The 14,771-nt window shown below is 31.7% G+C and overlaps 1 protein-coding gene and 1 long non-coding RNA gene across 8 annotated transcripts; one reads left to right on the top strand and one right to left on the bottom strand.

Annotated features, from left to right (window-relative positions):
• Positions 1-5,752: 5,752 nt before the first annotated feature.
• LOC101207370 (sulfate transporter 1.3) lies at positions 5,753-13,835 on the bottom strand. 7 transcript variants are annotated; one of them, XR_004216203.1, is made up of 17 exons: positions 13,709-13,835; positions 13,520-13,606; positions 12,475-12,839; positions 12,327-12,375; positions 12,026-12,233; positions 11,737-11,911; positions 11,581-11,646; positions 11,369-11,482; positions 11,164-11,280; positions 10,948-11,074; positions 10,566-10,852; positions 10,269-10,459; positions 10,018-10,103; positions 9,854-9,930; positions 8,226-8,280; positions 8,020-8,078; positions 5,753-6,526 (listed from the first exon to the last, which is right to left on the bottom strand). XR_004216203.1 is itself a non-coding variant. In XM_031884608.1 (16 exons), the coding sequence occupies exons 3-15, from the start codon at positions 12,817-12,819 to the stop codon at positions 8,260-8,262; spliced, it is 1,863 nt and encodes a 620-aa protein (XP_031740468.1). In that variant the 5' UTR covers positions 12,820-12,839; positions 13,520-13,606; positions 13,709-13,835; the 3' UTR covers positions 7,789-8,063; positions 8,226-8,259. The 7 variants fall into 7 exon arrangements, 6 of the variants coding, with proteins under 6 accessions (XP_031740468.1, XP_031740467.1, XP_011653827.1 ...); XM_031884608.1 differs by lacking the exon at positions 5,753-6,526 and having other exon boundaries at positions 7,789-8,063; XM_031884607.1 differs by lacking the exon at positions 5,753-6,526 and having other exon boundaries at positions 7,789-8,078.
• Positions 9,365-9,962, top strand: LOC116403452. Its single transcript, XR_004216204.1, has 2 exons — positions 9,365-9,495; positions 9,594-9,962. It is a non-coding gene; the product is annotated as an uncharacterized LOC116403452 (long non-coding RNA).
• Positions 13,836-14,771: the final 936 nt, after the last annotated feature.

Below are 14,771 nucleotides of genomic sequence, written 5' to 3' on the forward strand. Positions count from 1 at the left end.
GAAAACTCATGACAACGAAAGATTTTATAGAACAATTTCTCAACTTAATTTGAGAATCCCAAAATACCAGTACATTTGTAATATTTAGAATCAAAATTCTAAATAAAAAAACTAAGCATGCATTTAAATTAAAATATACAGAGAACTTACTCTTGTTGATGTCTCTGAATCTATAATCTATCGAATTGGAGACACCACCCATCAGAGACCTTATCCTCCGGGATGAGATTGGATTGTGGGAGCTAATTGAAATGGAAAAAGGTTTCGAGAGAAACTATTTTACATAAAAGCAAAATCATTAGTTTTATTTTGGTTGAGAAAAACAGTTTTTCTTATGCATATTTATAATTTTTTTTCGTTCATGAAGTATGAAAGAGAGAAGGAAAGAATCATGATTTAATTAATTTTAAAAATATAAAATTAATATAAATTTTAAATCAACTAATTAATTAACAATTATTCAATTAAATAAAATTAATATTTAATTTAATTTAATTTTATTTTATTTAATGAATATCTCTACAATATCTTATAATTTTATATTAATTTAATTAATTAAAATTTAATTAAATAATATTAAACTAAACTATTAATTAATTCTCCAGTTGATTAATAACTAAATTAAATATCTTATACTTAACTTCATTTAAATTTGAATAAATATCTTATACTTAACTTCATTTAAATTTGAATCATATTCAAATGTAAATTTCTCTCATAACCAATAATTTTAATATGAACCCAATTCACATTAAATTAATACTTGAACTCATTCAAATATTTTATCTCATAAATTAATTTTGAATCGTATCCAAAATTAAGTTTATACAATAAAGTTTGATTAACATATAAACTTTATATTTTTAATGTATTACCATACATTATACTAATTTCCAAAGTAAATTTAAACATTTTAAATTACAACTAATATAAATAAATCTAATTACCTTTTATGAGCTAAGAAGATAACCTAATAGACTTAAAGATCAGAAGCTACAATGATATGTGACTAAACTCATTAACCACATTAATCAATATTCATTAACTATGTATAGAATCCACTAAAGACTCGCAACTGAACTCTTTTCACAGTAGATATATGTCTGTGTCCACAGAGATAGACCAATATCAATAAGTTAGTCTTTCACAAGTGTTTGTAACACCAGCTGGATCAAATTACCGTTTTACCTCTAGGTTACCTCTAGTCCTTAAATATCATTGCTCATCTAATGAAAAACCTATTTATGGTCCAACCAATAAACAGAAGCTCCTCTCGTGCCATAGAGAGAGTAGGGTCCGTTGTTCATGTTCCGGAGACACTATTTGAGGAAACATTCATCTACTTACCCTAAAGTAGGAAATGAGTGAATTTCATCTTATGTAATTATGCTTCTAGTTCTCTATTTGATCTTGTCCCCAAAATTATATGCATATTGAGTCGGTGATCTGACCACTCTCACCCGTTCAAATCAAAGAACAATCCCTCGCGAACAAAAGTTCATAATACACTCAAAATTAAAACTAAGTTACCTAGGTCATCCTAATGAAATAGAAACCTAACTAGTTAACAGAGTTACATCTAGTGGTTTCTATTTTGTGGTCCAGTCTTATGCAAGCTCATTACATAGGATACCCTCACTCGCATGTCAATAACACGAACGAGTTGAATCATTGTGTTTGTATCAAATACAAAATGAGTCGTATCCATAGTGTTACCAAGATAAGGTACCCAACCTTATTCCTATACTATGACCCTTTAAGTTGATATCGAACATTGATTATCAAGCAACTTAGGATGTTAGTTTATTGGATTTGGGTTATTAAGATAGAACTAATAATATAATCAATAACATTTATTGAAATTATAATAATAACATTTTATTAATAACGGTCAGTGGATTATATTTACAATCTATGAGTTTTAGGACATAAATCCCAACATGAATGAGTTTGAAGTTGATTTATAAATTTCATTATTTATCAAATGTTTTAAGCATATCTTGATGATTAAATGTTGAGTTTACTCTACAGATCTATAAGTATGTTATTTAGAGATCATTTCAAAGTATGTAATGTATTTGTGCGAAAGCTTATTAATTTACAAAGCCATGTTTACAAGTATGTTAAGTTCTGAAATAGAAATGTTATTGAGATAGAAAGTTGTTAAAAATTACGAGTTTAAATAGAATGATTTTAAAGAGAAAACCATGGTACTCTATATATCGAGTTCTCGATGGCCAATGTGCACATTCAGGGGTATAAGGCTACGCTGAACACTTAACCACTACCAACGAGTCCAAGTAGGATAGTGAGACCAAAGGTGCCCTGCTATCTTGATCAAGTTTATAATGCAATAGCATGACCAAAGGTGCTCCGCTAGATTGATCGAGGTTTGGTAGGATAATAAGACCGAAGGTGCTTGTTATCTTAATTGAGTTTTCCTGGGTATAGAGTATACAAAGATAAATGAGTTTATTTAAAGAATTTATAAAGATGTTATGTTTATGTAAGTTTATGAAAAGGATTTAAGTATGTTTATTTTACAAAATCATCACTCACTGGCTTTTTAGCTCATCCTTTCCAAATGTTTTATTCTCTTTCTAGGTACAAATTTTGGATCTCTTCGTGCTGAACATACTGCTGTCAAGCCAACTTAGTTCTCATGCAAGGACATTTTCTTGTTTTAAGTTGTTTTTATAATTGTTCAAATATTCATATCTTCAAGTTAATTCAATTTTCATGTTAAGTTTTATAAAGATATTCATACGGACTACACTACGGTTTAAGTATTTCAAGTTTAAAAGCTTACACTGTTAAAATGTTTCATGTATTTATGTCAAGGGTCAATTGAGGTTGTTTTAGAGGTATTCGACTTTGACTAGCTTCATGCCACGTCTCGGGATGAGTAAGTAGGTGCTCGGAACGGGGTGTGACAGATCCCATTAAGGCCATTCAGAGTTTTGATTAAGGAAGACAATAATCATTTTATAGTCATCGTCAATTCTTGAGATAGAATCCATTATATAACTTATTCTTGACAATTTGACATGAGTGATCTAGGGTTAATCTATTATATAGATTTAAAGTATTTAGCTAACATCATAATTTCAAGTAAGAAGAAACTTGACTAAAAAGAGTAGATTTGGTCAACAAATGTGCGACAATATTACAAGTTTTGGGAACAAAATGTAAACTCAAACTTCCCCGTTTGATTCAATAAATCATAGGCTTCTGCATACACAACCTCAAAAGAAGATAAAGAGAAATCATATGTACAAAGGGTATTAAGAATTAACTTGACATCAGACTGCACAAGGAACACACTCCACCCATACTCCAAGCCAGTTTGGAGCCCCAAAAGAAAGGCAAAAATCTCATAAGCTTCTATTGCAAAGAAACATCTCTGTAAATTACATGGGCAATAACAATATTGCTACCCTTATTTTGCATAATTACCCTAACCCAATACTCTTCTTGATTGGATGACACGCAACGGTCGACGTTAATTTTTAAAACACCATACATTGAAGCACACCATCTACACGAAGGAAAAGCTCCCAAATGCATGCTACTGCCAGGATTAGAAACACCAAGCACCTAAAAATCTTCAACCTACACACTATCAAAAGAATTCAACTCATCTTGGCAGAGTCTAACTATTTTGTTATCGTTTTGGGTTCTATGTTCTAAAACTCATTATTTGTGAATGTTAAACTATTCTATTATTCAATAAAGCTGTTATTAAGGTATTATTCAATAAATTGCTATTGAATAAATGATTTACTTGTTATAAACTTTGAGTCCAATAAACTAAGGTTCTTTGACTTTAGGATGTTAGTATGAATGATAGAACTTTATGTATTGACATAAAAGTGGGTGAAGTTTGAATTGATAGTCAAAATGGTATATAGTACAAGAATAAGGTTGAACAGTTTATTGTAAGGACACTATATATGCATCCTGCTTTTATATTTAGTAAGTGATATGATCCTAAATAGTTCACGTGGAGAAATCTGAGTGAGCACATTCTATACAAAGAGTTTGCATAAGATCAAACCATGTGATAGTTTCTTTAACATAATTTACTTTTTAAAATTGATTATTTTGACTTTGATGACCTAGGTAACTTGACCTTAATCTTAGGGTAACTATGAACTTTTGTTTACTCAAAATTAATCTTAGACCGCATAGGTGATAACTTGTAGAAATATAAGTTATTGTAGCCTTTTAGGTAGAATAATGAAGCCTTAACGCATAAAATAGAAAGAAAGTACGTAGTAAAATAGATAAAATGATTAGGTTAAGCGTTATGGATTACAAAAGAGTTGTATGCCAATCTCGCATTTTTCTTCTAATTATACAAGTTTTCAAGAGAAAAAATATAGAAGAGTTGCTAGGTGATAAAACGTCAGATGAGAAGATAATGGGACCAACAATGCGATCATAAGAATGAAGCTAAGCGTTCTAAAGTACTAGAATCAATCAAAAATCGAGAAAAACTTGAACTCTAAATATTAGATTGTGTAATAGCAGCTTAATCCTTCAAATTGACATACAACTTAATAATAATTACCATCGAGTAACTTAAGAGTATGCGCTACAATTTTTCCAACTTTCAATTATTTAAAAAAACTATTACATTTTGAAGAAGCCTATATTCACGTTATTCTTTTAGCTTTCACGTGACATTGTTTTCTTTTCTTTTTTTAGTTTTAAAACATTATATTTTTTAATTTTTAATTTTGAATTTAATTCAACTTTGAACGATCACCTTTTGAATTTTGATTACCAAGAGATAGTATAAAAAACATTAATTATGAAAGATAGAACACTAAATCAAGATTAAAAAAGTTAAAATCTGCAGACCAAGATGAAAATAAATTCAAAGTTGAAAGTAAAATTACTAAATTTGTAAACGTATGAATTAAATTAAAATTAAAACTTAAAAAATAGAAGTATATACAGAAATATATCTAAAATTTAGGAAGTGTTGGAAGGTTTATTGTTTCTTTTATATATATTATCGAGATTGACCAAAAACTAAAAACTAAAACTAGTCCATCGACCATCTTACTTTTTATAATTGGGAAGACAAATTTATTAAGCTCGAAAGCAAAGCATGAGTCGACAAGCGTCTCGAAAATGTGAGGAGAGTGGATTCGGGAATGGAGAAATGGGGAGACCCAAATGTTCATACTGTCCTTATATGCTCTCCACCGACGTTCACCACCTTTGTCCATTTCTTTTGATCGCACAGTTGGATTTTAGGTTCGTACTTGTTATTTTTTTGTGTGTTTCTATGTGCTTCACAGCTTTCTTTTTTCTTTTCTTTTCTTTTCTTTTCTGCTCATTTCGTACCATGTGATGTCCCTTTTAGTTTTTACTACATTCAAATGAAGTCCACATCTACTTCTAACAAATTTTCATTCTATAACTTTTTACTTCCTTAATTATCAAATGTTGATCCCCTCTATGCATATTTAACTTTTGTTAATGCTATTCACTTTTTCTTTCTAGTGATTTTTGCCATTACCGTAACCTTGGAAGTAAAACTTGGAAAATCAGTACCGTAACCTTCTCTTGTGCACTCGAACAGAGTAATCAATAAAAATAACATAGAGTAATCAATAGAACAACAATAAAAGTTAGAGGTGGATGAATAAATTGACAACTCATACTACCAATTCCATAATATATGAATTGAGTTGGATTACTTTGATAGCTGATCAGAAAAATAGTAAACTTAGCAAAATTAAATTTAAATCGTTGAAATAGCAAAATCGTAAGAAATGAAAAAAAAATACTGCTACAAATATGTGTCCTCAACGAACTAATATCTAAAATACAACTATTCCAAAATCTCAAATATAATGCTCCATAATGGACTCAATCTCTCCAAAAATAACCATTACATTATCCCCTAATTTTTTCTCTTTCAAAACAATAAAATCAATTAAAAGCCATCAAAATCTTAATTTCCCCCAAAAAGCACAATTTCACCTCCATCAAAATAATCTCTAAATAAAAGTTGAGGCAATTAGGTGTCTCTTACTCGTGCTTCAAAACCCATATAGCATCACAGATTTTTAAACGGACGGCGAACATCAGCAAAAGGTTCAAATCCTTTACGGAATCAACAACATTGGCAAGCATTCTTCAAACGTATGATGAGCATCAACAGATTTTTAAACGGACAACGAGTATTGGCGAGCATTCTTCAAACGTACAACAGAACTCTTCAAACGTACAGCAAAATAGTCGTCTTCTTCAGGTTTTTGCATCAACGGTTTGAACGTACGATGAAATGTACATCGTGCTTCAAATCATTTGAAACCTTCTTCAAACCCTTCAGACATTCAGTGAGCACTGACAGTGACTGCAAATAAACGTTCCTTCAAACAAACGTTCAGAGAGCATTAGTGAAAGAGCATCTTCTTCTTCTTTTCAAACAAACGTTCGACGAAAGATTATTAACAATCGTCCTTTTCTTTCCTTAAAACAAACGTTCGACGAGCATCAACGGTGACTGCAATATATTAATGGAAGGAAAGTTGCATTAGATAACAAAAATATTTAGCAAAAAATAGCCCATGACACATCTTTTTTGCATATTGCGAATATGACAAATATGATAAGTAATTAGTGATATCATAAGATTATCATATGGCTATTGGAGGGTTATTAGAGAGTTATAACTTTTAAATTTGCTACTTTTGCAATTTAGAAAATGTAATGACGTGTGTCCTATTATCATAATTTTTTTTGCTATTTTTGCAAGCACCCCTTAATGGAATATATTAAAAGGAAAATTGTCAAAAATGGCAAATTTGACAAAATATTTACAAAGTATAACAAAATTTCATATTATATTAATAATAAATACTGATATTTTTCTATTAGTGACAGTGATAGACAATTATAGAAGTTTTTCAATTTCTATCGTTGATAAAATCCAAAATTTTGTTATATTTTGTAAATATTTTAGTTCATTTTACTAGATTTGAAAATTCCTCTATATTAAATTTAGATTATGAACGTATAAAAATACAAAACAATAAAAATAAAAAATATAAATAAACGTATTTTCAACACTTATTAAAATTACATGTTTTCTGCATATCACATTTGCCTTGTATTTGGAATCTATAGGTCATAAATATTTTGTAAATTTTGTTATTTTTGAAAATTTCTCTATATATTATGTATTATTTAACTATATACTACTGAAATCGTTAGTAAATGATTTATATTATAATGATGTAATTAACTAAGCATCTAAAAGATATATATATCCCGTTATTATAAGGAAGAATGTTGCAATCTCGTCCAGCAACAAAATCTCCAGATTTAGTTAGGATTTAATAATGTTGAAACATGGTTTGTAAAATACATTGGATTTCCCCAATTCGTCCAAGCTTACCTTAGGATGGATCCATTAAAAGACATTGTATTTTGAATCTACGAACTATCCTAGAATTAGGGGCAGAGTTGGGATTAACAAAATTCATAAATACATGCGTCCCCCAGGTGCTAAAAATATTATTTCCACTAGCTTTTGCTATATTTCCATATTATCTTCAAATATAACCCATATTTTAAGAGTTGAGAATACAATTCAGATTATTCTAGTAGCCAACTCAACCAATTCGAAAATATGAATTGGATTCTCAACTCGTTTACACCCCTGATAAAAATAACAAAGAGTAAACAATAGAACAATATTAAAAATAACAAAGAGTAAACAGTAGAACACATGGAGATTAAGACAATCATAGAACAAATCAAGAATAAATACTAGAGATCTTAAGAGTTGTGGAAACTCTTTATTAAAATAGCTTATCTTTTATTTTGTAAAAGAAATATAGCTAAAATTTGTTAGTTATAACTTCTTGTTTGTCTAAAGATTTAACTAAAGTCTTACGGTATAATATATACCTTATATCATTTAATTTGAAACTACATACATACTAAAATACAACTAGTTTGTTTCCAAAAACACAATAAACGTAGGTATCTTACTGAACCACTTTAAAAATCATGTGTGATCTTCTCCTTCTTCCTCTCTGCATTTTCATCATCTTACCAGCGAAACCCATAAAAGAATCAGAGAAAAGAAAGTAAGTAAGAAGAAAGCTTGGAGAGGTTTTTTAATCTTCTGTAATCAACATAATCACAGGTAAAGTGATAAAATAGGGAAAGGTAAAAACAGTAGAAAGACAACTTACTTTTACATGCAAAGACGTGGATGTGGACTCTATATCACCATACACCTGGTTGTCCCTTCAAAAATATATTAAACTAATTAATATGAAAGGCATTGACACCTTAATCACTTCCAAAATTACCTATTTATCTAAAAAATGTTAGAGACCTTACGCTCCAACAAATTTTCTCTCCCTTTGAATTTTATTTTATTTCTTTCTGTCTTCCTCCCTCCTCTACTTTTGTTTCTTTTTTTTCTTTTTCTTTTCTTTATGCCTTCTTGTTCCTAAGGATCGAAACTAAGAAGAAAAAAGCTAAGAGGTAGAGGGAGAATTCAAACAAAGGAAAAAAATTAAGAGAAAAGTTGTGTCCAAAGAAAGAAGGGAAAATAGGTAGAGGAAGGAGGAAGAAGAATTTAAAAGGAAGGGAAAAATAAAGAAAAAAAATGTGGAAACTGATTAGGAACAAGAGGAAGAGAAGCGAGAGAAAGGAATGAGGAATGAGGAATGAGGAACAAGAAGAAGAAACGAGAATTGGATTTTACAGTTCAGCATCAAACTGGATTCAATGTCAAAACAAAAGAGTTTAAGAAAATTTAATGAGGAGTAGTTAATTCTATAACTTGAGTGGGGTTAGATTTGATTTGGACATGGTCAAAATAGGTTTCAGTACAATTAAGTCCTGGATGGTGGTGTTGTGTTTGTGTACTCACTGGTTTTATCCCCATTTTCCATTCCCCACTTCACAACTAATCTCACCTGCAATTTAAACCCCAACCCTACTTTGTACCTTTTCTTGTTGGACTCCATGACCAAGTGGGTATTGATTAAAATTATTTTTCATTAGGGCCACATTCTCAGTGGTGGGCTTCCCTTAGTTTTCATGCTACTGCCTTCCGCCAGTTGCTTTCTTAAAGAAGTTATTTAATCAACAAATTTGCTTCTTTTTTTTTTTTTTGTGGGGAGAGGGGTGTCAAATCCTAAAAACAATTTCGAAGTCTCTGATGAAATCTGTGTCAATTCCATTTTCTAATTTTCGGTATATTAACATCATTCTGTGAAAAGAACAAAATAATTGAGTAATGAACGATGAATGTAATTCTATCTTCCACCTTCTTGTTTGACTCAAGAACACAATACAATCCAACTTTCCCATTTACACCTTTCTTTTATCCTTATCGTTTTCTTTTCTCTTTTTTTTCCTTTTTTTTGGAATATGGAAATGACCCCACCTCCTTAAGCATCCCACTACTTATAAACACTGTATGCGTTGAGCTATACACGTCTCAATTTGGTGAGTGCCTCTTATCTTGTCTCATGTTAAACAACCAAGTCCCTAACTTTTTGTTCTTTTGCTTTGTCAAACGTCGTTCATTATCTTTGGATTACAAGATGAGACCGCATCTGCAACTGTGAGAAAGATATTGTCTTGGCCTATCAAATCTACAAACTCCGACGCGTGTAGTTTGTCCATCACCACGGGCCCTGGATTTGCTAGAATGAGCTGTTTCCATTTACCAACATAACTTCAGGTTAGGAGTTTTGATTTCAAAAAGTTCATTGATCATCATATTGATTGTTGTCCGAAATTATATGAATTGGTTGTATATTAAACTAGTTGTGCTGATTCTGTAAAAAGGTGAAGATTTTACCTGAATTTCTCGTTTCTTCAGACTCCCATTTAGCTCTTCCAAAGCATGTATGCCACTGGTGTCTATGTCAGTAACAGCTTCAGCATAAAACACAAACAGTATTTAGTTTCATTCCCAACAGTGTCTCAAATGTTAGGTTCAAAGTGCTTTAAATAGATACTCACGTGACATTTCAACTATTAGAAACTGGATTTTGTTCTGGTATAACTTTTTCGTTTGTTCTTCCTCATCAACCAGCCATCTCAATATCCTGTAAAGACAATGAACCTCAGCATCATTTCTCAATATTTACAAAAACATGTTGCTTATCAAGTTGTATTCTCTTAGATCTCAAATTTAGGAACAGCAAGATAGATTAAAATAAGTGAAAAACAGAATGTTGGGGTGCTTGAGGTGACTTTCATCTATCTGTTACCTTTCTTTGATGTAATTGGAGTTGGAAAAGTAAATTGCCGAATCAACTCTCACAATCAAAAGGCCAGGAACCTTGGTTGCTTCAGGATATTGTAGTATGTTTCGGTAAACAGTCGTCCTCGGGATCTTTCCGAGAATTGCAGTCCTTGGCCTGGTAACTTGTAGAAGGATTTTGGCGAAGGAAATGCATACCTACAAAATGTAAGAGAAAAAGGAAATAACTAAAGAAGTTAGTATAAATAAGAAATCTGTTTCGACATTCAGGAGCTTAAGATGAAGCTAGGCAAGTATTATTTACCGCAACAAGAAGGCCTATCTCAACAGAGAAAAAGATGACACCGAAGAAGGCTCCCATACAAGCAACAAAATCAAATTTATCAATCTTCCAAATCAGTTTCACTGCATACAAGTCGATCAGGTTGATCACAGCGGATATGATGATAGCAGACAGAATCGCGTTAGGAGTATATTTGAAAAGTGGGGTGAGGAATGCCAAGGTTAGTAGTACTACAATGGACATCACAATGTTAGAGACTGCAGTTTGGCAGCCAGCCATGTAATTTACAGCCGATCGAGAGAATGATCCTGCAGGAAATGATATGGACACAGACAAGGTAGTTAGGATAATTGTCAGTCATACGAGACTTTATTCTGATACATTTACTTTTCTCTTTTCTCACCTGTTGCTACATAGCAGGAAGACATTGAACCAACAACATTCATGACTCCCATTGCTACCATTTCCTTGTTTCCATCTATTTGATAGTCTTTCATTGAAGCAAATGTTCTTCCAATCGCAACGGCTTCCTAAAGATCAAATAAAAGATTCAGAACATGGACACAAAGAACTACTAAACTTTCTTCCAACAGTAGAGTGGGATTTAGAGTTGGCTCACCGTCAGTGCCACCATTCCTGCCACGACACCAATCTTAAACCCTTTTAGAAGGTATTGGCCTGATAAAAATAAGTCTTTTACAGATGGGGGATTGATTCCTTTCTCTATGTGTTTCACCTTTACAAGTTAGAAAATGATACATATTAATAAAAGGAGATGTAAAATGGTCAATCTTAGCAGACATAGTACTAATTTGTATACTTACAATTGCAACTCCTTCCTTATCTGCATGAGTTATGAAGACGAGAAAGGTAGAAAGTACAACAGATATAAGTGGAGCAATTGCAGGCACCCAGAAGAGCCTCTTGTTCTTCTTTCCCTGCTCCATTTCATTGAGAACAATTATAAGAAGAGGGGCAGGAGAGAAATAGATGAATTCTTTCTTATATTATTGGTGATGGAAGTAAGGAACTTCACCATGTATTTTGCAAATAGAAGGAATCCAAGGAAGGTTGTAGCAATCACTATTGTTTGCCAGTTCCACTGTGACAAAGTATACAAGGTATTCAGTGAGAAAGGAACTCAAATGAGCTGAAGCTGATAAATTTTCATTTTACAATCAGCAGAACTCACTCCGTGTCTCATTGAGCCAAATACGGACTGCATAACAGAGATAATATCTGTTTTCTTTGTGAACTTCTTTATGCCAAGAAAGCCTTTGAGTTGTTGGAGAGCAATGGTGATGGCAGCTCCTCCCATGAAGCCAACAATGGCAGCATGGGACAAGAAGTCAATAAGGAATCCCAACCTGTTCCCAGAGTTTAAATTTACACTTGATGAAGTGGAACTTGAGCGGACAATTTCATAGGAACATATCAAGACATATGAAACTAACGAGTGTATAAAGAAAGTTCTGAATCACCTCAGAATTCCAAGGGTGGCTTGTGTGATCCCTGCAAAAAATGTAGCTGTAAATGCTAGCCGAAGGTAGTCTTTTGGATTTGTAGCAGAATCGATTTCCTCTTGAAGCAGTGTCCCCAACAAGAGAGAAACAACAGCAACTGGACCAATGGCTATATCTCTTGAGCTACCCATAATTGCGTAGATTAATGGTGGAACAAAACTGGAGTCTACAAGAGTTTGACAAAGAATGAGATTAGGCTCACAAGAAAATCTTTAATAAGCAGCATGGTCAGGCGTTAATAGACAACATAAAAACTTACACAAACCATACTCTGGAGACAAATTTGCAAGCTTGGCATACCCAATATCCTGATAATGCAAGATATCAGTCATTAGCTAGTGGTATAATCAATAATGTTTTAAATGTTAAAATTGTGACAATTCCCTATGAAAGTGTAGAACTTATACCTGTGGGATGCAAAGACTAGCAATTGTTAATCCAGAAATAACATCTCCTCTAAACTTAGTCAAATTATAATTTCTTCCCCAATCAAGTATCGGGAAAACCGCTTGGATGCCGAGTATAAATTTCCGCTTCTTAGTTTGATCCTTGAATGAACGGAGAGGATCATCTGGGAAAAACGTTTCTTTCACTGCAGACTTGATTTCTTTGTAGAGTTTTTGCTTTGGAGGAACTCCAACTTTGTGAATGTATCGCTCATCCTGTGCTTGATCATCTGGAATCAAACTTCTGTTATCCATCTCCTTTGTTTCAAGTTTTTCATCAACTGAATTCTCTCTCTCGTCACTCATTTGTACTGTCAATTTATCACCTGAATTTGTGGAACACTTGTTAAAAACGCAAGAATCCAAATGAAACCGATGGACACGGATACACAAACAGAGATTGCCTTTGTATATACATTCAATTCAAACTATATCTAATACAATTGAAAAACTGTAGTTTAAATAATATAGGCAAGGAGGAAAAGACTGACCCCTAGTGAAAATGCGGAGAAAAAGTTTGGATGTGGAAACTAGTAGCCGAGTTCTTTCTTATACACGCATGCACACATACAAAGATAGAAAGAAGGACTAGACAAATTCTTTCACTTATATATATTGTTTTTTATTTCCTGAGAACCACAAAAGAGCCTTAACGTAAGCAAAGTCATTCCAAACGTACCATTAACATTAATCCCAATAATAATCATACTGCTTTTTTGATTGAAGTACAAGCACTAAATTGTACTTGAGACCGACACTAGAGGCTTACAATGCACCTTTCAAAAATGTTTAATTTCCATCAATTCCCTCAAACAGAAAACAAAAGACATATATTCTCCAAAAGGGTACTAAAATTCAAGAACATTGATCAAACTCATAATATATTAAAGAATACCCATCCTGGAAATGGGCATATATGATTTTGATTGTCATCATCCCTCACAATGTAACTGAAAAAGAATTAGAAGAATAATAAGTGAGGTTATACTTTCTTTTTACAAAGTACCTTTTTTCTTGTGTCCCCTGTTGTGCCTCTCATAAAAAAAAGAAGATGCCTTTTTCCTTTATTCAAAGCTGTTTAAGATTTGATTATCTGTTGATTAAGAAGAGATTCTTTTTAACATTAAAAAAACAAAAGGAAGAAGAGTTTTGTTTTGGAATGGAATGGAAAAGTTAGTAGATTTATGTGGCAAACCTTTTTGGTTGCTGCTGTTGTTGATCTTTCCTTGTTCTTCCCCACAGTTGAAGGTCAGAAATGTTTCTGTCTTTGAAAGATCATTGTTGTATGACTGAGGAATTTAAGTTATAAAATAATTTCATGGATATTTATGTGTGTGTGTATATATATAAATGTAAAGGGAAATAAAAATGACGAAAGGATGACCACATACAATGAACCCACAAAATTTCCTATTTTTGGGATGAAACAAAAACTGCCGTGGAGATTGCAGCCACGCATGAATGTGAGTTTATTTTTATATATATTTAGTAAAAAGGGAATAAGTCCTTTATTGTTTCCCTTTAATGGATGAATATTACTTGGTAGATAAATTTATTTTTTGAAAAATCTTAGATATAAAATGTTGATGTGAGTTAATATTATAGTTAAGCCACGTGGAAAATAAGGAAAAGGAACAAAAAGATATAGAAAGAGAGGCTATTAGTTATCGTTGGGAGGTTCTTTTTACTTTTATGAGCCCACAGCCGACACGTCGGATGATGTTGAACATGGTCCGCTTTTAGTCCTTTGTTCAATATCTGACCTACCCACCCTTTCAAACCCCTAAATTTGATACCAATTTAGCACCACATTTGACTATTCAACACCCTTCCCTAACTTTTATTCCTCTTCTTCTTTTTTTCTATAAATATCTCTAAATAATTTTAACTATTTGTAATTCCTTTTTTCTTTCAAACAATAAATAAATGCTTTTAAAATTTTGTGTTTTCATAACTAAATTTAATTTTAATTTATTATTTCAAAATTAAAATATGAAAAGTTAATTTATTTTTAAATATAAATCCACTCTTATTACTTTAGTTACAAAAATTTGTTGTACAGAAACAATTTAAAACAGGGAGATAATATAATAACTTCAACAAATATGTGTTTTTGACTAACCGTTTAGATTATATTCTCTTTTTTTTTTTTTTTTTTTTTTTTTTTTTGAAATTTTAAGATCGAAACTAAACCAATCAAACATTTTTATGAACAAATTCTAATAAATTTGCCAACTCACTTTTGAAAATGTATCATT

The sequence above is a fragment of the Cucumis sativus genome, chromosome 4, assembly GCF_000004075.3.
Source record: "Cucumis sativus cultivar 9930 chromosome 4, Cucumber_9930_V3, whole genome shotgun sequence".
Taxonomy (NCBI): Eukaryota; Viridiplantae; Streptophyta; class Magnoliopsida; order Cucurbitales; family Cucurbitaceae; genus Cucumis; species Cucumis sativus.

Bases quoted from the DNA above. Each gene is read 5' to 3' on its own strand.
- LOC101207370 (XM_011655525.2), bottom strand. From the start codon at position 12,819: ATGAGTGACGAGAGAGAGAATTCAGTTGATGAAAAACTTGAAACAAAG. The intron at 10,460-10,565 runs GTAAATAATACT...TACATTTTGTAG, and splicing joins AGATAGGCCTTCTTGTTGCG to GTATGCATTTCCTTCGCCAA. The intron at 10,104-10,268 runs GTAACAGATAGA...TTGTCTTTACAG, and splicing joins TCCAATTACATCAAAGAAAG to GATATTGAGATGGCTGGTTG.